At 43.7% G+C, this 26,372-nt stretch overlaps 1 protein-coding gene across 4 annotated transcripts in view; it reads left to right on the top strand.

Annotated features, from left to right (window-relative positions):
* Positions 1-25,307, top strand: part of RUNX2 (RUNX family transcription factor 2) — a 144,517-nt gene extending 119,210 nt beyond the window's left edge. For 2 of the 4 annotated variants that reach the window (XM_062573255.1, XM_062573256.1), the window contains exons 6-7: positions 1,258-1,419; positions 24,829-25,307. In XM_062573255.1, the coding sequence (XP_062429239.1) occupies positions 1,258-1,419; positions 24,829-25,307 (641 nt within the window). The remainder of the gene's footprint in view (positions 1-1,257; positions 1,420-24,828) is intronic. The other 2 variants (XM_062573259.1, XM_062573257.1) reach the window with 1 other exon arrangement.
* Positions 25,308-26,372: the final 1,065 nt, after the last annotated feature.

The following is a 26,372-nucleotide window of genomic DNA, read 5'->3' as shown; positions in this document are numbered from 1 at the left end:
TTTTGTTTTTTTTAATCTGTATGGTTATTTTGCTATGAGGAAGTATCTGCTTTCCAGACATCTCTTCAAACAAATCGTGTCTGAACAGAAAAAATAAACAAGAAATAGCTGAAGCTACAAGGTTTTGCTGTGTGGAAGAGCAGAGAAATGAGTTAAAAAAAGAAAAAAAAAAAAGATGGATTTCCTGAAAAAAATGCCTTTGCTTGTGCCATGTGGCTATCACATTTCTGTCTACAAAGCATGGCCTTAAGACGCTGCTCAAATATAGCAGGTTCTCCAGACAGTGGACCTGATGTGCTTCACTGAAAATATTGGGATAATTGGGAAGAAAGTGCAACGGTTTCTATCAACCAGTTCAGAGACAGTTTTCTGTTTCCTGTGCAGGGCCCCGACCAAACTTTTTGGTTGAAAGTGCTTTGCATTCATCAATGCAAAGAGACTAAAAATAATAGTTTATGAGGAATTCAGTGGTAGCTTTATCACTAGACATGAACTAAGAGCAAATGGTTTGCAAATCCCCAAACCAGCAGATAAAACTAACCCTTCCTCTTTCTCGCTCACTGCAATCCACCAGAGCTTCAGCAAAAAAATAAACGGTATTTATCCTTAAAATCATTTCCGCCGTAATAAGCCAGGGCAAGTCCGGCAAAAGGCATCTTTGGCTTCCAAAAATTGCCCCGAATCATTTGGCTTCATATTGTTGAAAATAAGGTGACTGTAGGTAATTGGGCCAGCGTCCAGATGGGACATTTTTGGCCAGATGCTGCTAAGATTAATGCCATTTTCCTTCTTGGACAGCCTTTTCAGCGCTGAAAACACTTCTGTGTAATGTTTTAACTGGATAACTGCTTGACAGACATGCCAAGTACTAACTTCAGAGTCTTCCCCACCTCTGAAGTCAGCTCCTGAGCGTGGCGGCAGCGTGCCCGGGCGTCTCCTCCACTCTCCGCTTATCGCTCCGTGCCCACGAGAAGCGGCCGGCCCCAACCTTACCGTCTAACGCTCTGTTAGACCCGGACGAGGGACGCGAGGGGTTTGCAGAGCGGCAGCGGTACCTTTTCAAGCGCTGCTCGCTGCTGCCCCGAGATGCTGCCGCGGAGCGAGGAGCACGGGAGCAGGGTCCGTGCGGAGCGGGTTGCGGTTCGTTGCCCTCCCACCCCTCATAGCGCTGATGTGCGTACGTGCAGCAGCCCCTCCTTTTGACTCATTTCCTGCCCGTATTTCTTTTTTTAATTTTCTCTTTTTTTTTCCCCCTAGACCCCAGGCAGGCGCAGTCATCCCCTCCGTGGTCCTACGACCAGTCTTACCCATCCTACTTGAGCCAGATGACTTCACCATCCATTCATTCCACAACTCCCCTGTCCTCCACTCGAGGCACGGGGCTGCCTGCCATCACCGATGTGCCCAGACGCCTCTCAGGTAAAGACCACATTTCGCCTAAAGCCGTTTTGCAGATAGGAGCGGGGGCTGCCGGCAGGCGGGAGGCTCGCGGGCCTCGGCCACATCGCGGTCAGAAGAGCAAGCATCGGTCCGTGATAACTGGCGGGGTCCTGCACGGCGGGTGGGGGTCCAAACCCCTTTCTTTTTGAAGTGGAAGAGCTGCTGTGTGTGGATCTGTTTGCATGTCTCTAGGTCCATTTCAGATCAGATAAATTTTCCTTTTTTATATATATATATCGTGAATCTGGTTCTATGATCAAATTCTCTTTTATTTTTTGCCCTGCAAGAGGACGTTCGCTTACATGCTTTAAAGTAATTGTGATACTCTATTTTTTGGTGATTCTCGTAAAATGTTTTGCTTTTGTATTGTGTGTGACATTAGATATCCTGACAGTTAGATGCCTTGAATACTTCAGACTAAAGTTCCTTCTCTCTCATTTCAATCCAGTAGCTCAAGAAAGCCTATTTCCTTAGTTACTGTGTATTTAAGATGCCTATCAGAAACTAGCTGAGTCACTTTTGGGTAAAGATTGGACAAATTGGGCTTTGGAATGATACAGGAGTGAGGAAATATGTTTAGGAACCTAGATGAGACAGCAGCTAGGAACTGAGACATTTTTTATTGAGCAAATGTACATTTGCATACTGTGCAATTCAGTCCCAGTGATAAAACCAGCTGTGCAGAGTAATCTGATTACCCCACAGTAAGGTAGAGCCTGTCATGGCACACAGTCACCTTGTGCATCCTGCCAAAAAGGAGGAACCTTAGGGGAGGGTGTCTCGCTATTAAAACTCCAGCCTCGCAAGTATGGGAATATTAGCAACGTATGCCAAAAAGCATGTGTAATGTAAAGCAAGCCTTTATGATTCATTAGTAAAAACCAAAGAATCAGTCTTATTACATCTATTTTTTCCATGTTTGCAAGATATTATTATAATCTGGGATCCTGCTGCCATGCACCTGTTTGACTCCCAGCCAGGTGAATTGCTTTCTGTCTTGTTTTCCCCTTCCACCAAGCTCGTAGAACTGCAAATGTTGATCCCTCCACTGAGCTGCATCACTGACAAGCTGAACCTTGGCCAACAGGCGTGTAGGATTTGGTTAGCACAGACTCCTTATTTCTTTCACCTTGGAGGGGGAAGCTTCGTTTTGCAGGCAAGCAGCTGCAAAGCCCTCTGTGGTCCTAGCGCTCGCTGCTTTCTCGGGGAGGCCAAATGGGCTTGTGTGGCCACGGGTCGCAGTGCAGTGGAGCAGGTTCCTGTGGGGTCCCATCGCAGTGCTGGCTCGGTTCAAAAAAAAAAAAAAAAAAAAAAAAAAACTGGATGGGCTTGATTCGAAGGAAGTGCTTTGCTTGGCCTGAAACAGGTTCCCTTTGAGTTGGGAGTCTCCTGGCAGGCTGCGTTGTCGAATCGGTTATTTTTGCAGTTTTGCCCCCAGCGATACCTCCGGGAAGGGCTCCGCTGGGACCGCAGCAGCTGTACGGCAGCTTGCTTGCCCTGCGGCCCTCGCTTGTCTGTGTGCATTCAGACGTGAGCGCCTCGCATGTGGGCACGGGCAGCATGACTAAAAGAGCTAGCTGTACGCATTAAGTGGCCGTACACTGAACTTTTGGGTTATGCTCTATGGTAGGTTTCCTTCACTCTTCTTGCCCTTCCTCTTTTGGGGGTCAACCAGTGCCCCCCACAATGTTCTCGCCTTTTCCCAGCATGGGAGACTTGCTTCAGGGTAGCTTCTGAAATGAAGAAGAGGGCTTTGGTCTGCCCCAGTGCTGGGGGTTATCTGTAGAATTTGTGGAAGTTCAGAATTACAGCAATGGCTTTCTTAGGTCGGAGATGAGATCTGACTCTTAGGCAGCAAGGAGCTGCACTGTAGCTCATACTGGAAACTCTGTAGTTCTTCTCAAGGTTTTCTACCTAGTAGAAAATTTCATTGCAGCGCCACAGTGAGCGAGGGCAGGATCTGGCCCCCATGTGTATGATGTGTAGAGAGAAATGGAGGTTTAAAGCTGCCCATTGTAGCAACCAGTTTATCCCTCACACTGACAAAACCAGATCTCCCCTCAGTTAATGTATCTTTCAGAAGGGAACAGAATTTTGAAGGGGTAAAAAATGACTATTAAGAGCACTAGGAAACTTCAGACACTCCCAGAGCATGGGGGAGAAATTAGAGTTTTACAAGGCCTTGAACAAAAACAAACTTTGCTTCCCAATACAGTGGCAGAAATCTGATTATCGAGGCTGTTAAAAATATACAAGGTAATTTTAATGAATGCCACATTTACTGCCTGTTGCTTTACATCATGCAGAAGGAGGAATCCTGGGTAACCCTTAGGCCTCACATGTCACACCTGCAGGCTCAGAGCTTCCTACCTTCCCCAACTTTATATTGCCCAGCCTTTTTGCAGGCCTCCATGGCTTTGCCTCAACCACTGGTTAAGTTGTGCTTGCAATTTAAAGCATGTCAACTAATACAGTAGTGTGTCCTTCAAAGTAGTGGTTCCTGACCATAATGTTAGTAAGAGCTCTCAAGAGCCGTTGGTGGTGATAGTCCTGTGACCAGGAATGTTTGTATCCCAATATGCCAGTGGTACTCCCTGTCCCGGCATGGATGCATGACCTGTTCTGTGCTGAGCATGCCTGAGTTTTGATCACAGACCAAGTCATACAGCAGAAGAGGTTTGGGGCTGTAGGAACGAGGTGTTGGGGTAGTTACTGCCCCAGCAATTCATATGGTTCTCCTAGTCGTGTGTGAGGGGAAAAGAATAGCATGCTGCAGCCCTAAGGACTCGTTCTGGCAGGCTGGGCTAATGTGGCTGAGCTGGTCACCTTAGTGTATAGACACATACCTGATTTCTTTGCACAACTGAAATATTTGCATGCATGCTTCAAGCACGTGCAAATGAGTTCCCACAGCTGTGTAGGTGTTAGACTTCAAGTATTTGTCTTCTATTCTCCGGATGGCGGCTAGTCCTGTATTTGCAGTGTCATACAAGTAAGTGATGATATTTCATGCATATTTGGGCAGCGTTCAATAGCAATAGCTGGGGAAAACAAAACAAAACAAAACAAAACAAAACAAAATAAAGACCAGCTGGCAAAACTCATGTAACTTTTGAACCAGTGATCTCTCTAGTGCATAAGTCTCATGTTCCTATCAAGAACAGATAAATACAGGCTCAGGAGGCCATGTGACTGACTTACCTTATTGCACCAACTCAATCATAAAAACAGAATTCATTGAATTCATTTCCTTTATTTTCTTAAAATACCTGTCTGCTGAGACTTCCAGAAAAGGCAGTAAAAGTTGGTGGTCTAGCCGATTAATACTATTAATTAAATAATATTGTAGTGGAAACCATGGGAACATATGAACATGGTCATTTTAGAAAGAGTTTTGCCTCAGGGATGTAGTCTTATTGCATGATTCATAGTTAATGCACTCACAGTCTTTGTGCCCTGTGCATAACCAAACTGCATGTGGGATGGGGAGCGTGAGTGTCTATTATGTAATTAATGTATATGATTCATAAAGATACACATCATAGTCATTTTACATAAAGCTTTGGGATCGATCCAGCAAGTCTTCTGTGCCTGCAAGGTTCTGGGCAGGGACTAGAGGTTGGATTTGTTCCTGCAGTCACCAGAAGGCTGTTAGACAGTAGCCAAAGGAGGTGTGGCCTCCTCTGAGTATGGGTGTCTGCAGTGTAGACATCCACATCTGAGATGGTCACCATGAGCTCCTTTTAAGAGTCAGTGGGGAGAAACTAGCATTTGCAGGACACAGTTTGCCTGTGAGTCTGTGGATGAGCTGTCCCGGTCCCTAGCAATGCCTTAGAAGTGCCTGTCTCTGTCAGTTGACTCCAAAGAAAGTCTAAGTGAGAAGTTCACATATAAACATGTCAGTTCTGGAAGTCTGTTTTGGGGTGAATCTCAAAGAGATGAGTTAGCTGTCCCATCAATGTATCCCTATGACAGCCTCATCACACTTACGTCCTGGCTTAATCCACCCTGTGTCTGCCTCACCCTGACCTGTTTCTACCTTGAGCTCTCCGAGTTTGAGCTTGAGTTTATTGTTGAGAATGTTCTTGAGAAGGGAAGACTTCTCCTTCTCCTACACTGTTCCTGGACCTGCTCATGCTTGTGCCTGAATGCAATAGCATCTTCCTTTTTGCTTCACACTTGAGGAAAACTTAAAAAATCAAAGTTTTAAGGAACTGGAGGACTTGCCCTAGAGAGATGACATTAATACGTACAGTGCTGTCTATGAAAGAACCTACCCTATGCCTTTGACTGCCTTTGACAAATGCTTATATGACAAAAGAAAGAAAATTAAAAGTTAAACGGCAGTACAAATTACCGAGCCTGCCTTTTCCAGCCCCAGGCTGACACTCTTCACAAATAGTCGTGTTTGTGTATTTGTGGTGTGTCGCCATGAATGGCGTAAATGCGGGAAGCTGGCCTTCCCATGCCACTGTGCACAAACTCTTCCTTCCCGTACATTGGGCCGAGCTCATGATGAATTTTGCTGTCTTTGTGTTTACTGTGTTACTGAATGGGGACAGACTGACTTGAGGGAAACACTCGGCTCAGCCAATAAACAAAAGAAATTTGCAGGCCCGGTCCTCTGAAGTCAAATGGCCATATGGGAATGTCTTTACTAATAAATTTAACAGCCTGTGCTGTTAAACACCTATACTCTTAACTTGCTAGTATGGTTCCCAGACTAGTTTTGACTGGGGTTAGCTAGCAGCTTCCCAAGCAGCTCCCAGGCATGGTTGGGAATTTAGCTCAGTGCAGAACCCATTGGCAGGGGGTGCTGGGAGGCAACCACCCTGTTGTGGAGCCCAAGAGGATTTAATATTATGGTGGCCAGGCCATAGCAGCTGGATTTAGGGCTAGTGAACGGACCTTTACCATGTGCTGTTCACTAGTTTCAGTGTAGCCAAACTTCCCCATTAATTTATCTCCCAGTGTAGAATCATTTTGGACCATCCTGGGCCTTAGTGGGAATGATATGAATATAAGAAATGTTCCTGTTCTCCCAGTTCACTGAGGGCTGACAAGTGAAAATCCAACATGTGAATTCTGGCCATGCCCTGATCAGTGGCAATACACATTTCTTTATACAATTTAAGTTCATTCTTGCAAGCCTACAAATCTTAAAATAAAGCAAGCATATATAAAGGAAGCAGCACTAGCTGAAACTTTGGATTTAGTGTTCATATTTCTGATGAGAAAGTGGCTCACAGAGATATGATTTTTTTTTATAAGCTCCTGTACTGATTGTCATCTTAGATTTCTAAATTTAAATGTGAATTAACATTTTTTTTAAAAAAACGGGTTTTGTTTAATATTACTTTCATGTGATTTTTAAAATACTGATTTTCTTTTCTTTTGGAGTTGTTGTTTGAAAGATACTAACTTTACGAAAGAAAAGCTGTCTATCCTCCTCTAGGGAGCTGAAAAAACTTTACAGCCCTCAGACTGAACAGAAATTGTGACCCTCTGCAGTAGCTACTGTTGCATCCTTGAATTTCTGCTAACTTCATTAACTGCTGTGGGTGCTAAGTACATTTTGGGACTGGACCCTTAAACAAGAGGAGACCCTAGTGCTGCCTTCATAGTGCGGTTCTCTTTCTCTTGGCGTGCTTTGGGGAGCAGTGACGTAGTTAATATCTCTGACATTGCCAGCAAGGACGCTTGTGTTCGCGGTGCTTAAAATGAACGGGCACTTCACGCTTCAGCAATATTGTCTCAGGCTCTTGGCAAACCCAAGAAGCCAGCTCCGTTTCTGGTACATTCACTACAGTGCGATGTTTTTCTTGGTGACTGTAACAATTTTCACTCTGTCTTCTTTTTTTTTTTAATGGCAGCTGAGAGACTCAAGGTTGTCTCTGTCTCCATTTCTCCTAGCTAATTTTTGCTGCTTTCCCCGCGAGGTACACCGAGGTACATCTAAGTAAAGACCTTTGGAAAGCTCGAGAGATTCTGTAACATGTGCTCTTCAGAAACAACTCTGTCATTTTTCTACCATACCTAAACTTGTAACTTGTCTTTTTTATTTTTCAGTGGTACTATTGATTTTGCTTACCGCATTTTTTCCATTTTTAGTCTCCTGCCCACATGGTGCCACCTAAGAATCTTAGCACCTTGGCACTGATGTGTAAGATTTCAGTAGCAACTTCTCTCCTGGGTAAAATCTCTCATTGGAGTAATTGTCCAGAAGATATGTTGCACGATTCATACCTTCAAGGATGAAGCCAAATTTTTCTAGTGTGGGTGGCCTCAAATTAGGCACCTACACCCATATTTAGGAGGTAAAATAAAAGTGGCCTGATCTTCAGAAGTTTGACTATTACAATGTGTGTCTTTAAGCCCTTTTCGTTTAGTTAAAACTACTGTTGGGAAAGGAAATAAACAGGAAAAATGAAAGCAAAGGGAAAGAGTTTTATTCCTGAAATAGGGGATTTAAAACATACAGAAAAGAAGAAACAAGTGGAATGCTTTTAAACGGAATAAATTTGTTGCTGATACAGGCAGGAAATAGCACACTCAAATATATGTGGATGTATAGATATATTTTTATCTGAGCTTTTTTTTTTTTTTTTGCAATGTGTTTTATATTTAGGACACATATCAAGAATTGCATCTGTTTCCAGAATTCGCTGCTAACAGTTAGTAATGATGCCAAAACATACTTTAGTTCCAGCTTGAGACCAAATGATATTGCGAGCTTTTTTTATTACTAATTTAGGGTCTGATATTAATTAAGGAAATTTTCCATAAGTGCCAGGCCTTTTCTGAAGAACTCATTAAAATTATATTAACTTAAACCGGAATCACAGTCTGAGCATGTTTTGTAATGATTATTCTTACTGACTCGGCTGGGTTTTGTAAACAGAATGCTAATTGTTAATGGGGCAACAGAGCCCTCGATTCCAGGCTTTCAAAGGGCTAGATCCTGAGTCATTACCTATACATGCACTCCCAAGAAGGTCAATAAACTCCTAGCAGGAAGGCTGCAGGACTGAGCTCTTTCTTTGTTTCGTCTTTGTGCAAGATGATTTCTGCCTCCTGGTGGGATCTCCGTTGTTTTTCTACCTAGAGAGAGGGTTAATTTTTGAGATCCTTTTGTGCACCCTTGTGATATCTCCCTTTCCTTTGTCATCCAGCACCATATTTTGTAGAATTACCAGGGCTACCCAAAGTATCTCTTCTTGTCCTAGGTAACTCCAGAACATCTCTATCTGTTGCAGCTAGGAGCAAACAGATCATTAACATTTTGTAGAGCGCTTTTTCTTCTTCAGAGTCACTTGCAAACTTCAGGCATGATCCTGTAAGGTCCTGAGTGACACCAACTTCCAGTGAAGCTGGCGAAACAAGAAGGCTGCTCTGCACGCAGCTGAGAGAATGCTGCAGGATGGAGCCAGCAGGGGTGACCAACGCAGTGGCAAATGCCTGTATAAGGAGGGTGGCCAACTCTGCATGTGCAGCTTTGATCCGCTCCATGCAGGCCATCAGATACAAAGAAGATCAGAAGCACTTACTCTGCCCTTAACAGTCTGGTCTTGAGTCTTTGTTACCCTGAATTTTGTTCAGTTAATTGCAAAAGTTACATTTATGAAGTGAATCTGTAAAACGCAGAAAGTGGACAGTTCGGTCCTTCTCGTATGTGACAGTGTTTGATTCAGGACAGGCAGAAAAACATATTAAGCCCTCCAGAAGTTTTATAGTTTACAAGGCCCAATTTTGTAAACCTTACAGTAAGGAACAACACAAGAGGAAAATCTACTACTTGGAGAAATACCTGTAGCTGCCTTGACTTTCAGTGAAATTTCTTCCCGTTTGTGGCTATGCAAAAATTTGGCCAGCTGCAGACCAAGAATGTAGGATTAGAGCCTAACAGAGCTTCACAACACCTTTTGGAAGTGTTTTAGCAGTAGAAGGAAACTGGTGTCACGTCAGTTGTTTAGCTGTGAGATTGAAAAGGACATGGCTGATACTGGTGATAGAAAAGAGCTGCAATAGTGGTTCAGGCTCTCTCTGGCTATACAAAAGAAGAGCATGTAGGCCGGAAAGAAGAGGAAGATGAAATGAGACAAAGCGAAGGTGCACACCTTCACGTGGGTCGTAAGGGATCTTAATAAGACAGAAGGAAATACTTCATATGCATAAAGGGAGGGTATTTGGGGATGGTAATTTGGAAACCTTTTAGTATTGCCTTCAGACAGACTCAAAAAGTGCACAGGAAGGGATCAAAACAGGCAATACCTGCCTGCCCTGAGCTTGGGACAGGATCTATAAACGTGGTGTGCGGGCGTCCCAGTGAGCACCCACTGCTAGGGCTGTCCCATGGGCCATGGAGCCACTCGAAAGCTCAGATTCCCCATGCTGCATGCCAGCCCCGGGTGGCCATGAGGTGAGGGAATCGGGAGTCATGACTGCTCAGAGCCCCAGGAGGGCTGAGTCACAACTGTGTCCTTCAACTCTCTAGCTTTTGGGGAGAGCAAGGATGTTAGCTGTAGTGGACCCTGGTAGATAAAGCTCAGGGGAGACTAATTTAATCTAAGGAGCTTTGCACGGATATATAGATCCATAGATTATTAATACAGTGAAATTCACGTGATCATCTACTTTGATCTCCTCCGTAAGCCAGCTGTAAGACTTCTCCAAATTAGCTGTCATTTGAATTTGAGAATAACCTTTGAGAAAAAAAAACACAAAAAGTCAGTCAGTCTGCATTTAAGAATTTCTAGGGAAGCAAAATCCATTGCAACTTTTGATTACAGTTGTTAATTAAGCTCTCTTTGGAAATGTGGATCTTATTACTCATCTGAGTTTATCTAGCTTTAGTTTCCAGTTACCTGAATGAGCTTTGTCTGCCAGATTGCGGGAGTGGTTTCTGGAGTTCTGTGCCTTGAGTAGCTTCTCTTAAATTTTGTTGTGGCAGTGACTGAGATACAAGAAGAGGTATGTAGGGAAGTAGGTTTTTGTGGTGGCTCTTCGGGAAATGGCAGAAGTCTCTGGAAACTAGATGTTATGGGATGCAGAACTGAAGAGATGAGTTTATCTTGTAAGGAGGCTGGAGTGGGACTGCACAAAAATATTTTGGTCATTTCGGTTTGCTCTAGGTCAACTACAGTATATCAAATAGAGGAAGTTTTGTGACAGTTCTTGCCCTCGTCAGGCAAACCTGTCCTGCAGTATCAGCTGAGGAGGAGTTATTTTTGGTTGCAGTATTAGTGTGAAGCTACCTCTCCAACCCACCTGAAAAAATGTATTGAGAAAGCATTTTTCACTGGCCCTGGCTTTGTGGGCTTCTGCAATTTCTTCAGGAATTTCCCTGCTATGTATTAGCCCAGTTTTAAAGTCTCTCTCATTTTTACAAGTGAAATGAATTTAATGCCTTGCTGTTAGACCTCACTCATTACCTTAGAAAAAGATACAAGAATAGTGTTCATGGACAGCAGGGTATGCATTCTCCTGTAATTTTCATACATTATTTTAGCTTTCCCTTTAAAAGAAAAGCAGCTGTAGTCAGTGGAGCTTTTTCCTCCAGGTTTAGCTAGCATTTGCTCCATTGAATGCAAAGAGAAAACCACAGCTCAGAGCTCAGCCTGTGGCCTCTTTGTGTATCAGATACTCATCTCCACTTTCATAACTGTTCCTCAGGCAGATTTGCAAAAAGAGGTGAAACTGAGCTGAAGCTAAACCCTTGAAGCTCAGACCAGGCAGTGTCATCAGTGCATGAAGACACTTGGCTTTGGTAAAAGATCGTGCACGTAAAACAGCTTTTTGTGACACTTTAAAGGTACTCATGGAGGAAGAGAGGAGTTGGTGTGCTGCTTCGTCAGCCCTGTCCAGGCCACGTCATCTCCTAGCCTCCTGGCTGTTTTTCTCAAAAGTCTCTCTAACCACCCAAACAGCAATTAGAGCATCATGTGTCAGAGGCAAAGGTTAGAGCTCACAGTCTTGCAGAGAAGGCAGACCCTGCTGCCAGCTGCAGATGCAGAGACACAGGAAGCCAAAGAGCAGTCATGCCTGCAAGTGCTACAGGGAGTTAAAGCTCACGTATCCCACTGCTGGGGTGGACAGCAGGAGCAGGCTGTCAAATAGATGGGACAATCCGTATGTTCAGGCAAAGAAGGAGTAGCTTGGCTTTTTATACTGTGGTGGACATTTATGTTTTCTGTAATATCTTATTTTGCCATAAAATATAGAAATACTGATTGTAGATAGCCACAGAAAGCCTATGTCTACTTGAGCTGCTGCAAAAAAGAGGAGCAACTGTGCTGAGAAAAGAGGAGCACCACCAGAGAACAAAAGTCTAGAGTGGTTAAGACGAGTCATTCCTGGAAGTGATGATGGTAAAGCATCTCACTGATCCTTCTGCATGTTGGCATCACATTTCTTCAGCAAGGGGAAGAGTAAGGTGGTACTCTTGGATTGGCAGCCTACAATGCCTCTTTCAGTTAGCCGAGATGAAAACAGTCCATACATGAGCTCAAAGTTGTTGGTGATGACACATGCATGGTTTCCATCAATTATTACTATTGTTTAGCTGGGCTGTCGCTGTCTGATATGTAGTTTTCAGTGCTGTTTTATGACCTCTTCTTCCAAACAAGTACTTTATTTAGTTCGCTAACAGCTGGTCTTGGATTGGCAGAATATTATGAAGCTTGCAGCTACGGGTATGTCTGTGTTCTTTTAGTTTACATTATTAGGCTGAGCTTGTTCTGAAAACACAGGTGACAGCTTGGAGCAGCCCAAGGGAAAAAAAACTGTGTACAGGACCAGGTGTGTAAGCTACATAATTTTGGGGTGATAATTGTTTGTAAAAACACAGCTTGCTTTATTTAATTCTGTACTGAAATTATATCATGTATTCCTCCTTGTACTGAAAGCTGAACATGGGATTGAAAGGAGAGGATTTCCAAGAATTGGCCATACTTACAGCTCTGTATGTGTGAGTTTGCATTGCACATCTTGACAAGTCTTTGCAGGAGGTTTTGAACAGCTACTGGAGTACCTGGGTTTGTCTGCTACAGACAGTGCAGTTTACTGATCAAATCAACAGTTGCATTTGTGAGTAGCTAACGGACCTCAGTTGGAATCACAGCAAACCATGCCTTATACAGTGGCCATTAACATCATTTGTATTGTGGTGGCATCTGAAAGCACGAGCCACAGCCCATGGTCCCATTGTGTTAGGCACTAGGCAATTATAGAACAGGGCAAAAAAAACCCAACGCAAGAGATCATCCCTGTCCCCTCCACTCTAAGTACACACTGTGAGTTTCCACTCTAAATACAACACAAGCAGGTTACAGGATATTTGATCGACTGCAGTTGAGGAAACGCAAGGAGAGCCAGAGACCTCTGGTCAACGTGACAGCAGTTACGCAGGCAGGTTTTAGTAAGCATCAGTCAGGCAGGAATCTGAGTGTATGATTTGAAGGAGGATAATGAAATACTCTGCAGATATTCACCTCCTCCCAGGCTTGAGGGGCAGCATGGAAGACAGTACAAAGCAGCTCATTTCAACTTGTAAGAAGAGGCTGGCATCAGCCAATTAGGTTGAGGTCAGCGTCTTCACCGGAAAGGATAAGAGAAGGTCCTGAGATCAGCCCCACCAAGTTAGACCAAGGGGCCATCCAGGACAGGATTCACCTTCTCAGAATAGCCAAAAGTGGTTGCTTAGTTCCTGTAGGCTACAAAACCAGAAAATGTATATCCCCAAGCTTTAGGGATTTTCAGAGTCAGAGGTTTATATCTGGATCTAAGTTTATAGAATTATAGCTGTATAGGACAGATGGGGACTGTCCTATGAGATATATGATCTGTGCCCTTCTGTACAGAAACAGGATGAAATATCTGTAGGTTATTTCTGTTAAGCGTAGCCAACTAGTTATGTGTATTGCTGCCATTCAGAACAAAAATAAAACCTTGTCCCAAAGAAGGAAAAATCCTAGCCAGAAAATTGTGTTAAGGTTGAAATAGATAATTTTATTGAAGTTAAAAGAAAGGGTTTTTTTATGAGCTTAAAAGCCAAGGATGTCAAAACTAGCATTACAGAAAAATAGAAGAAAAATGCTTGAGAAGTGATGGGAGATTTATGAATAATTTAAAATACCCCTGGGCTTCTGAACTAGACTACTGGCTGTAAAATGAGAGCGTTCATTGAGGAGCGGTTGTGACTGATGAATAGACCTGGAGCTGTAAAGAGTTTATCAGCATTGACACAGGAAAGGTATAGAGTAGAAACCTTTTTGAGAAAGAGCATAAACATTTAAATAGCATCTAGGGCACAGTTTGCAAAGTTTGGGATTTGGACTAGGGACTAGGACTGAAAATAAGCCCTTCTGCAAAGGTGATTGGTTTACCGAATAGGAAAGGAAGCAAGTGCCTCAAAAACAGCAGGAGGTCTGCTGACCTAGAAGCCTGAGATGAAATGCCTCATTGGGGAAGCATCTCCCGTGAAGGAAGTCCTAGGGAACTGTGATGTGGATACTGGCAGGTCTGGAGGAGCCACAGAGGAATCCTGGCAATAGGAAAAAGGCACCTCTCTTTCCCTTTTCTTCCCTCTTCCTCTCTCAAATATCTCTCTTTAAAGGGATTTTTGTTTGTTTTTGTTTTCATTTTGATTCATGCTAGAAGCCAATCTATGATTTTTTATGGTTGAAAAGGAGCGCAGGGGAGGATCTAAGTACTACCAAAGTCTAATTAGAAGCCATCGTATTAGATTCCAAAATTAGATAGGAAGCTGGGTTTAAGGATAATCCAAACCCAACCAATTTCTAGTTTGGCCTGGCCAACGTAGGTGGGCCAGACTGGTTTGGAGCTGTTTTTAAGAAAGGTTTCTTGCCCGTGTAAGAAACTATTCCAGCTGCCATGGAGTTTGAGCACAGTGCCCAGCTTCTCAGCTTGGCCAGGTTCTGTGTCTCACCAGTCTGATGTGCAGATGAACTGGAGGGACGTTCAAGTTGCAAACAATTCTAGCTGTGGCTTTCTCTCACAGATGAACACAACTGAAGATGATAGTCCAGGCTGACTTTGTACAGCTCCTTTTCAGTTCAGATGTTGTGGCTGCATGTGAAAGTTTATTTTAAGCCAAGTTCTTGTTATTCTGTCCAATTTCCACCTTTTGTTTGTCTCTATCTGCTGAAGAGTGTATCAAAGATATGTTTGGCGAGTTTTGCCTTTAATCTTTGTACCATCAATAGTGATCGGAGCTGCTTGTGGCGTAACATAAAGCAGTCTAGACCAGTAGCATAAGGTCTCACGTAGCAAATAACCTAAAACATGCTTGTGAGGTGAGCTATTACAGACCAAAGTCTGTAATAACAGTGTCTTTCTCATCACCAGGTTCCTGGGAGGATAAAAAACATATTCAGAGCTTACATTATGGAGAAGAAACATCTATTTAGGAGTGTACAAAGTTGCGGTCGTGTAAGCTGCCGTTCACCTTATGAATGGAAGTGCCGCGTGGACGAGTTCGTAGTGGGCTGAAACTTAACTTGCAGCAGTTTGCCTTAGCTTAGCGAGAAACCCGGTTTGGGCTTGAACCCTGTGGCACCAGAGGGGTGCGTAAATCCAAAGGGGGGATTTACACTGCTTTTACCAAACAGAATATCGATGATGAATATTTGAAAAGCCCGTAAGGTTGTTACACTGGTGCCGCTCTGCATGTTAAAGGGGAGACAGCTCTTCAAAGTGCCTCTCTGCACACGGGCCCTGCAATGTTGAGGCTGTTGGGGGAGCGGTTCGGCTCAGGGGCATCTCGGACCTCTCCTCTTTCTTAAATCGAGACAGAACTGCCTTCCTAGCCTTGTCCCGGTCGTTTCTCCAGTGTCCAGAAGCTCAGCGAGTGCTAAGCTCCCTGATCAGCTTTGGTGCGACCATCCCCGTGGTCTTCTGCGTAGCCCGGGCTCTGCGAGCAAGCAGATGCTCTCGGCAACCGAGGTGTTCGTGCTCGGCAGACAGGGCACGTCCTGCCCAGGAAAAGGGCATAAAAGAACGTAACGGCGTTGGAAGCAGACAGAGACCGAGGGGGGAAATGCGCGTCGAAGAGAAAACAGTTATTTTGGAGAAGAGCGTGTTTTTAATCGTTTAGATCGGGGGATTTAGTCTTTTATAAATGGGGGTGGAGGAGGCATTTTCTTCTTCTGGGGATGATGTTGTTTAGCTTCACGTCAGAAGAGGGAAAAAAAAATCATACCGTCTGCGTTTGTGAATTTTTGGCTTTTGCCAGAAGCGTCACGATTTGTAGGGTTTTGCTCTTTCTCCGGAAAAAAAAAGAAAAAGGGGGGAAAAAAAGAGAGAGAAAAAAAAGCCCTTTTTGAGAACAAGGCCCGGGTAACCAAAACTGTTTGTTTTTGTTTAAACCGCTCCGCAGAGAAATCTGCTCTTGTCTATTGTTAAGAGAGGGGCTGGACTCAAAGGCGAGCTCTCCATATTCTAAAATATACAGACGACGCTTTGGAAGCGAAGCCAAGCAAAACTCTGCCGGAGACCTTCTCCTGGGTGCCGAAGTCTGGAGTCGGTTCCCAGCGGCGGGCCGGAGGCGAAGCGGCAGCCCGAGAAGCCCGGTGTCCAGCCTGCCTTCGGCGGGGGGGGGGGGGGGACAGGCAAGTCGGGCCGAGCGCTGGGCACCGCCGCTTGCTGCCTCCGCCGGCCCGGGGCTTCCCGCGGGGAGCCGGGGAGGAGGGAGCCTTCTTCTCGCCTCTGCTCCTCGTGCCTCCCCGTTTTGGTAGCCCTAAGTCATTAGCGGTTTTGAAATGCCCCCGCCTTGGAAACCGAAGTAAGGGCTGAAAAGGTAGATTTGTCCTCCTTTTTTTCCTTTTTCTCTCCTTTTTTTTTTTCTTTTTCTTCTTTTTTTTTTTTTTTTTTTTGGCTAATCTGAGGCACGCTGCCACATCTGAAGCCACTTGGCTCATTACGGATTTCATGGAAACTGATTCCCCGAAAGTGTTTCCATATGTGTGTTCCCAATATATCCCATCCTCTTCTAAATGGGAGTACAAACTCGCACACGAGCTGGAAATGGCTTCAGGATGTGACAGAGAAGTCAGATGACTGCAGTGGCACCGTGTGTGGCCCGCGCTGAAAGACACCGTGTCCTGCGCGCTGGCTCCCATCCGACGGTAGATCCAGTTTCAAAGAATATCGTTCCTTCCCAGTTTCTTTAAAAGCTCTTAATCAAGACCGCCGAGCGATCCTCTGCCTTTCCTCCTCGGGAGGCGACGTGCGGTATCTGAATGAGAGTTGCAAAGGGGCGAAGGCGCAAGGGCTTCGCCACGGCAAGGGCTTTTTTCTTTTCTTCTCCCCCCTCCCGCTGCGAAACGTAGTTTCTTTGCGCCTGCTCGAGGACCGGATGGTATTTCTGAGTTGCTAGCATGCAGTGGAAAAGTACAATTCATGACAACATTGGAAACAAATATTTATACTGGATAGTTAAGGCACATTTTTCTGCAAAAGAAAAAAAAAGGAATAAAGTAGACTGCTAGCCCCAATGTATATTATCTCCCCGTTCACTGGATTCGTACAGTGAAGCTCCTCGTCACTGTGCATTCATTGCCGATCTCAGCTCTGCGGTTTCACCTCCGTGATGTATACAGCTCCGCTTAGGTTGCTATCCAAGAAAAGCCTCAAATGTTCCTTCTGATGCTTGTCGTCTGGGGCTTGTGAAAAACATCAGCAACTGAAATTCAGGCAGTAAAAAAAACGTGCAAAACCGAGCAGGGAGCGATATGTGTTTGTGTGCGCGTTTGTGCAGTGCAGTGTTGCAGAATTGCTAGACCTTATTTTCCAGGAAACATTTTTCTTTTTTCTTTTTTTTTTTTTTTTTTTTTTTTTGTTTCCACTGTAGTGCGTAGATAGCCTGAGACTTTAAACAAGCAGGGGCTTTTGAAATAAAACCAGTTCCTTCCCACCTGAATCACCAGCTGGAGACTAACGCTGATGAGATAAGATAGCAAAGATCAAGGAGTCCAAGGTGTCCCACCGCTTAGGTGAATGGACATCCATGAGTTGTGGGTCCCAACTGCAAGCCAATGCGCGTTTCTGTAACCTGGCAATTTATCCCCCTCCCGTGGCTCTCGTTAGAAAGGTTTATGATTCCCCTAGATGTGAAGCTTCACGGAAGGCAACTTCTACAAAGAAGACGGTGGCAGTTGGTGCTTGTCATAGCTCCATTTCTGCATCCAGCAGTCCATCTCAGAGGGGTTTTGTTGTTGTGTTTTCTGTGTGGGGGAGGAATTTCTCCTTATTCATGCTGTTAATTTTAAAATAAGCTACTTCTTGAGGTGTGGACGATGGTGACCTGTGGTTTGATGTGCAGTATCATCTGGCAAGAGTTAAGTGCCTAAAGAAAATTGCCTTCCTCCCGTGCACTTTGCGCAGCAGAAAAGCCCTATTGAGGCAGCAGGGTGGGCAATGATGGATCCCAGGCTGCAAAAGTGCAAAAATCCCATTTTTGCCACTAAGCCACATAATAGCCGTGCCTGGGAGACCCTCTCCTTCGTTGCGTGAGTGGTGCTTTAATGGTCGATGCTAATTATGTCATTTACGGGGTGTTTCTCCCAGCAAAGGGCTTAAGCACTGCACCGCAAATTGAGTGAAAACATCTATGGGTGGATTAACCTGGAGCAGTTGGGGTGCCAGCGTGCCGTCGCCCCCGTGCCGGAACACGCAAACGGGCAGTTTCACCGCGTGGGCTAAGGTTGCAGGGGGGCGGCAGGCCGAGCGGTGCGCCGCCGTCGGCTTCTGCGCGGTGTGCGCGGCGGCTGGGGAGGGGCTGAAGCGCACCTTCACTCCGCTGCTGCGCGTTTTGCGAGGCTGCTGTGCTTAATAACGTGGCCTTTTAAATGGTCCCAGCTAGGCCTTGAAGTTAACACCTTGTTGAGGCGAAGGAAAGAGGAGGGGGGCCAGTTCACACCTCTGCTGCCGCAATTGTTTGCCAGGGGCCCCGGCTTGCTGGTGCGTGGGGAGGGGATGAGGTGGAAAAAAAAATTAAGGAAAACGAAGTAAAACACTTTTTTTCCCTCTCTCTCGCTGAATGAATGCAGCGAGTTAAAGGGAGGAAAAGGACATTTTAACACACCCCATTGCACAGGAGAGAAAGTCGTAAGCATCCCAGTGAAGCACAGTGAACCCAAAAGCAAAATAGGGAGTGAGAAGCGCTACCTGAGCGATGCTGTTACTCCTGCGGGGCTGTACATAATGAAGAGCAAAATAAAACTTGCTGCTGATACAGAAGGGTGTTTGGGAAAACCTAGTTGCTTCTAACAAATAATTACTACCCCCCATCCAAACACATTGCAAAGAATTCTTAAGATTGCAAAACTTAAGTGCACAGAAATTGGGAAATCTCTGCACTTACATTGCCTGTGCAACTTTAAATCAGCTGCATTCTGCTTATGCATTATATTACAGGCTTTAATTACAGGATCACATGATACTTTTCCCATGGGATTCCTGTCTCATTCAGTGCACAGGGTGGACAGTGCTAACTTAATAAGCAGCTCCTCAATCTTTGTGTTTTTTCTTGTGCTTTGCATTTCCCCAGGCCTTACTTATTGCAGAGCATTAAACTCTCCCCTGAAGAAAGAATTCTTAATTTCTTTATGGGCTTTGCTCTAACATTTGTGCCATAGGACATTTGTATGCAGTTTCTTGGAAAGCGCAATATTCCCAAGAACGAAAGAGCTCAGTTTCACCAGAGTACTGAGACATAAGCTCCAAGGTGTGGTGCAATTCAGTGCACCTTTTTGTATCACCCACAGCAAGCTTTTTTTGCTGAGTATTTTCCTTCCGTTCGGAGCTGAGCTCCTGTTAACTTCTGCTGCGGCTGTGAATGTTCAGCACACATGCAAACCAGGGCCAGTGGCTTTCCTGCACACTAGAAAAGGAGGAAAGTGCTGTCAGTGACCACCTGTAGGAAACATGCTCTAAAGAGATATCAGTGGAGTCATGAGGCTCTCTGTGGCGGGAGCGTGCATAAAATCCAGTTTGCTCAGAAAAACAGACAGATCTCCCTGGTCTTGTTCACGTCGTCTCTCCTGATGTCTTCAGCCATAGAAGTAGGGAGTATCTAAACAATAGTGCTGTATTGTAATGCAGGTGGAGAAAGAATTTAATGCTGACATTTCCTGACTTTCTCATTCTGGAACCTTAGTAATATTCTTTTAAAGTAGTTTTGTTTATTATTTCCAAGAAAAGAAAACCAGCTTTCCCAAATTCCTCTTTGTGCTATCATGCAAGCATCCCCATGGACTGTCGTCCTTTAAACCCTTTTACGCAGACTCCAGCCCCCCCAGCTAATGGAGCAGTAGGTGACAGCCCTGAGTTGATTCTCAGTCTGGATTGGTGCTAGAAGGAATGGCGTTGTCCCTGTGTTTCACAAATATTTGCTGGCGTTGCAGAAAATTCTGGGACTCAGGAATCCTGGCTTCCATTCCAGGCTCTGGGCAAGTGTCTTTGTAGGGGCACAGACTCTTCTGCCCATTTTTAGGCAGAATATTTATAATTTGTTCATATTTGGCTTGATTTTCATGGCAAGATCTCTCACATGAAAGCCACTCCTATTATAAAGTTCAAGTCCTCACTTCAAAGCATGGAACTGCTACAGCTTTTCAAAGAAAGGCTTCTCAGAATTTAAGATTAGTAAAACAATATAATTTTTCCCAGCAAAAGTGTTTCAGCTCAAATTTTCAAAACAAATAAGTGCATAAATCACAATTTAGCCTGAGACAGACGCCCAGCATGGACAATTTCATCCAGAATGTTTGAAGTTTGGCAACACTGTAGGAAACTGAAAATCTTCTCGTAATATGAAGTGTGTGGCATACTTCATACTAGGCGATAGTATCTGCTGTAAGTAATCCAAGCTGTACACATAATTCATAGATATAGATGTTAAGGAAAGGGGGAAAAAAAGAAAAAAAGAAGCTTTAATAGATCGATTACTATTACATCCCAGCCTGAACTATTGAACAAGGACCACAACATTTAACATTTACCTCAGTCAAAGTCTTAATGCTAGTGTTGCCCAAACACATCGTGAATCATTTGGATAAAACACCGTTTTATTTTAAATTTATTTTAAATTTATTTTATTTTAAATAAGTTAGCTACTGGTGATGTGTTTAGCTGTATCTAGCTGAATTTCTTTGAAACAGTCTCTTCAGTGACTTCCCCACTCTGTTTTCTTACATCTAGAAGTTACGCATTGATTTGATGTGCTCAATATCTTGTTCCCTATCAGACATATACAGTAAGCACAGGGGACCTTTTTTTTGGTAATGATCCTAAAACATAAAATGACCGAATTCCAGCAAATTGCAATATTTGTTAAGTATAAAATTATCCTGTTGCCCTTTGAATTTGATGTCACCTTTCTGTACCCACAAGGAGTTAACCTAGTCACAGTACATTATGGTGTCTAATAATTGGAAGTGATTGGCCGAAGTGCTGTAAACCTGGCAGAAATTTGTTGCCTTATTTTCTGTAAACCACAAGCCCAGTTTATTAATTGAGAAATGAACATTAACTGGCATTAGCTGGCATCTGTAAACTGAACAAGAGAAATGACCATGGTAGGCATTCTGCTGTAACCGGTACAGTTGCAAAGGTGCAACAGGTAAAATTGTTTTTTAAGTGCAAATGCAAAACCAAGCTGCTGTTGGCAAATTCCCAAGTCTAGGGCTTTTAATGAGGCTTCTGCCTCAAAATAAGTGAAACCACATGGAATTTTAATTGTTTTTATTCTAAGTGTGGAACATACTAGAGCAGTATTCTTCAGTCTAGGACGTTAGCATATATATTGGCATATTAATATTAGCGCATTTCTGTTTTAAGTGCATGCATCTCAGAAAACTTGAGTACCAGGTTACGTTAGGGAGGAATCTGCCTAGTAGATTTAAAAGCAGTTTACCTTGTGCTCCTTCAGATGTAAATGTTTTGGTTGAAAAGGGTCTATTTTTCTTTTGTATTGTCAGACACCATAAACTGATCAGATTGTATGGAAAAAGAAGTTCACTTGCTGCTTGTTTCCATGTTTGTTTTTGTTTTTGTTTTTGTTTTTTTTCCTTTCTGGTGGCATGGAAGATATGCTCTTTTCTTTAAGTTTTCATAACACTTTCACAGTTATGCAGCCACAATGCAGGGCCCAGGAGCTGTGCTCCACTAGATTCATATAAGCTATCACCAGAGTGGGAAGTCACAGATGCAAACTATGTTCTTGCTCTGACAGTGGAAAAATTAGCATAAATCTTTAATCCTGCTGGGGAGAGGAATAAATAAATTATTTACTTGCACTTACATGTTACAATATTGCTCATCGACACTGCCAATTGTGTGCAAGTACATATACAAAGATGGGCTGCGTACCCAGAAGAGCTATTTATGCTCCCAATCCAGTAAAGAGTTAAACATGTATAAATGAATATGCACCTGGTGTTTGCAGGTTAGAACCTAAGTCAACCTTAACACAAGAGAAGGAGGTATCATAGAAAGCAGAGGAAGATGAAATAGCATCGGTGAGATTACATGATAATGAGGAAGGCAAGAGGCTGAGTTTTTGAGATTTTAAAAGTTTCTAGACTCGTTTGGGGAAGTGTTTTTAGAATAGGAGTTAGGGGTGATAGAAAACCTGCTTTGATCAGTCTCCAAAAAAATACATTTGCTCAGTGGGGATGCAGAAAGCTGAGGAAGGAACAAATTGCAACCTAAAGCAGAAACATTATGAAGGTAGCAAGAGGCATTTGGACATATGGCAAAGCGAGCACGCAGGAGCGGTGCAGACCTGGCCGTGAGTGAGACGAGAAAGGGTTATTTGGCCTTTGGGTAAATAGGATTGTACTTTACAAGCAACCGTAAAAACAAACAAGTGTGGATTTACTAGGCAGTGTAACGAGGTCTGTAGCCCCACATGAGAAATGCCTAGTGAGGTGTGCACAAGCCAGGTCGTGCAACACAGGCATGATCTCTTGGCATGCTCATCCGGATAATATTTGAATTGAGCCCTGAAAAAAAGATTGTCTTACACAAGTAAAGCTGTGTTGATAGTATTGTTTTTCTTAAAAAAAAAAAAAAAAAAAAAAGTATCAGTTGCAAGGAAGCAAACAGTACCAATGATGTTCTACACCCTTACACTCATCCTAATTCTGCCTTTGATTATAAAAGTCTTGTTTAGCTTCTATCAGGGTAAACTAAGAGCAGTTCTGTTCATGTTGGGAGAGCTGCAATAACAATAAAAAAAATGAGCGTAAGCAGTAGCTGATTGAAACCCAGTCTTTTGAGCAGCTGGGGAAATTATGCTATAACCTTATATTTCCAGATACATATCAGACCTGCTCACAATATAAAGGATAGCGTTCCAAAATTACAGCTTTGAATCTGGGTGGTATGGCCTCTGGCTATTGTTTGCAGTCGGGAACGAAAGAAGTTGCATCAAGCAGTGGAGTGTTTGCTATAAAGGTACAAGTTATATTACATTCCAGAGTGTTATGGTTTGAGGGGCTGATAGTGGAGACAGACCCATTCACCCATAGGTCACTGATTCACTTCCAGATAAAGGTAATAGTAATCACGTTGTCATCGTTGGCAGAAACGGGCTTTTACTGCGAGTTTAAACTCAGTCCTCGTAATGCTTCGTGCAAAGCGGGGTTATAACGCCTGGATCTCCAGCTGCACCGGTTTGACTCTTGGCTGGATGTGTCCCAGATTCTCCAGCCTAAACCCGAGATGCATCTGGCCTCTGCCTCTCCATCATTTTTAGATACAGTCTGATGTTATATTGATGGTATGTTAAATGAGCTGGTAGCCTCAGTGCAGAACAGTGGTCTAAATCGCAAAATGGGTCATGGCGGGGGCCAGGGACGGAGCAGCTGGAGAGCCTTTCCTTCCACGCGGCAGTGTCCACCGGGCACACCTGAAGTGTATCTCCAAGGACAAAGCGTTGCTGCATCTTGTATTGCTGATACATTGAGTTTTGCACTGTTTGGTATCAGCAGTGTGACATCTGGAAGATACCATATTTTCCTTTTAAGTGAATCAGATTTGGTATTATTTGGCAAATTCATGAGTGAACTCCTGGATCTACAGGATTGAAAATGTCTCCTGGGAAGCACAGGGAAAGCCATTTGGTTTCCTGATTTTTTTTTCTCTCTTTATTTATATCCTGCTCTTTCTAGCTATGTGTAGATATGTATCTGCTGCATACCGGCTGCAGTACACCTCCATTTTTGCATACATTTTCATTAGACTTTTTCTCCCTGCTTCCCTTTGCCCCTTTTCCCGCACCCTGCTTTCCCCTTTCCTGCCTCTTGGTGCAAGCTTTCGCCATCGTTTTTTCCTGCTTCTGTCCATGCCACGGTCTCCTCAGCAGATCACCAAGCTACTACTGTTCACTTTCCGGTCCTGCTCCTAAATTTAGCGTGCTTGATGTGGGATTAGAAACTCGGTGGACTGAGCTTACCCATCCCTGTTTTGCGTTAGAATCAAATTCGCAGTGTTACCATCCAGACATTTACAGCAGCCATGAACTGTGTGGTCTTTTTTTCAACCAGACTGAACAGGCTGTATAGGAAAACAACTTCTTGCAATGACGGAACGCGTGTTGGGCTTAGAATTTTCCGCTTGCTGCATTAAAAATTAAAATTTGCATCTTTCTTATCAGCTCGGAGGCCTGTCCCAGTATGAACCTCTTCAGAGGCAACAAATAATATTTTTTGCAGATAGGAAAGTAGCTGAGCAGATCCTCACCTAAATGAATTGAGTTAACACGGGAAGTAGGGCTTAGTCACCCTTAGTGTAAGTCCACTGATGTTAGTGATGCAGCTGCCTCGGTGTTATCAACTCTTGTGCTTTTGGTGCTGGTTGCACTATAATTTCTTTTTGTCTCAAAACCCCGGCTCCTGAAGGCATGCACTTAGGTGAGAACATCAGCTTTTGTGCAAAACCAAGCCTGAGTTTCTGGAGAGGCTCTAGCAAAAAGCCTGCAACACGTAGACATGAGCTTACCCTCACGGCTCAGAGACCCAATGGCTTTTCTTCAATCTCTTGATTTTTGAGATAATCCCATGTTTTTTTGCGGGCCCGACTTGTGACTTTTGAACGCTTCGGGTTGGCAACGCTGCTCCCTCTGTGGGCATCAGTGCAGTTAGACAGGGATGCTTTTGGCCCAGAGCTTGTAGAAGATAGGTATGTGACTCTGTTCCTTGCAATGTATTATTTACTATGATCTGCTGTTCTTTTGGGGGCCGCAAGAAGTGGGTTTTCTTAAAAAAGAAAAAAAAAAAGAAAAAAAAAAAAACTATTGGCGCTTGCTAAAAAGAAAAACGATATTTACAGAATTGTTTTCCCCCGTCTTTTGTTATAATTTTTTAGGTGCTTCAGAGCTGGGCCCATTTTCAGATCCCAGGCAGTTCACAAGCATTTCATCCCTCACTGAGAGCCGCTTCTCCAACCCACGAATGCACTATCCAGCTACCTTTACCTATACACCGCCAGTCACCTCAGGCATGTCACTGGGTATGTCCGCAACCACTCACTACCACACCTACCTGCCACCGCCCTACCCCGGCTCTTCCCAAAACCAAAGTGGACCTTTCCAGACCAGCAGCACTCCATATCTCTACTATGGCACTTCGTCGGGATCATACCAGTTCCCCATGGTGCCGGGAGGGGACCGCTCCCCTTCCAGGATGCTTCCTCCGTGCACCACCGCGGCCAACGGCAGCACGCTCTTAAACCCTAACTTGCCCAACCAGAGTGACGGGGTGGAGGCGGATGGCAGCCACAGCAGCTCCCCAACCGTCTTGAATTCTAGTGGCAGGATGGATGAGTCCGTTTGGAGGCCGTACTGAGATTGCTTCTGCCCGGCCCGACCTCCGCGAGCCAAAAAACAAACGGTCGACTAACTACAAAGTGCCTGGTTATTTGGGTTTTTTTTTTTTTTTTTGATTGTTGTTGTTTTTTAAATAGATTTTACCAATATGTGCAACTGTTTAGATGGGATGATAATGGCCATAAATAACACGAGAGTAACCAACACACCACCGCAGTCCGTGTTTCAGATTATGTGGATCAAAGCACATATATATATATATTTTTTTTTCTTGGAACCATTTTACCTTGTTTTATATTTAAAAAGTACTTTTTACACGCAAAAAAAAATCCCCTCCTTTTCTTTTTTCTTTTGTTTGTTTTGGTCTAGAGTGTTGTGATAAATAGTGAGTTCTTTTGCCAAGGAGGAGAGAATGGACTCCCTAGCTAGGAGGAGAGAAACGGTGATGCAAGGCAAAGGCTGCGTTCCATTTTATTTTTCAAAAAAAAAAAAAAGAGAGAGAGAGAGAGAACCGTGAACTCCAGATACAGTTGCAATCATACAACGTATGGGACCCTGTTCACACGCGTAGTGCAATTATTCAACTGGCTTGCGTTGGTGCACATAAAAAGGCAAGCAAAGATCGAGTTGCTTCCACCTTGCCACGATACGTTCAGATGAAAATAGCTGTCCCCAAATTCTGCCCCCAGCCTTGCTGCAGATGAAAGTTGGAACTTCTCTGTGTTCATTGCTTTTCTTTTTCTTTTGTTTTTGCTTTTGTTTTGGGGTACTTAAAGAGAACAAGTCTTCAAGTTAGGATAGATAACCCTGGAGTTTCTTTTTTGCTTTCGTATCTATTAATTTTGCCTTCGTCCAGTTAACCAAAAACCAAAAATAAAAACCAAATCCTTTTAGAATAAAAACAAAATGTTGATACTTATGCAAAATATGAAAATGGCAATATATATTACTAGAGCCAAAACGGTATACATAGTATCTGTGTTCGGCTATGTTTTTTTTTATTTTTTTTAAATTATAAATGTGTAAAATTTGAGGTTGTTTGCTAACATGAATCATCATATAACTTTAAAAGAATATTTATAAT

Source organism: Rhea pennata, chromosome 3 (genome assembly GCF_028389875.1).
Source record: "Rhea pennata isolate bPtePen1 chromosome 3, bPtePen1.pri, whole genome shotgun sequence".
NCBI lineage: Eukaryota > Metazoa > Chordata > Aves > Rheiformes > Rheidae > Rhea > Rhea pennata.
Note: the sequence above shows the minus strand (reverse complement) of the source record. Positions and strands in the feature narration are given on the sequence as shown.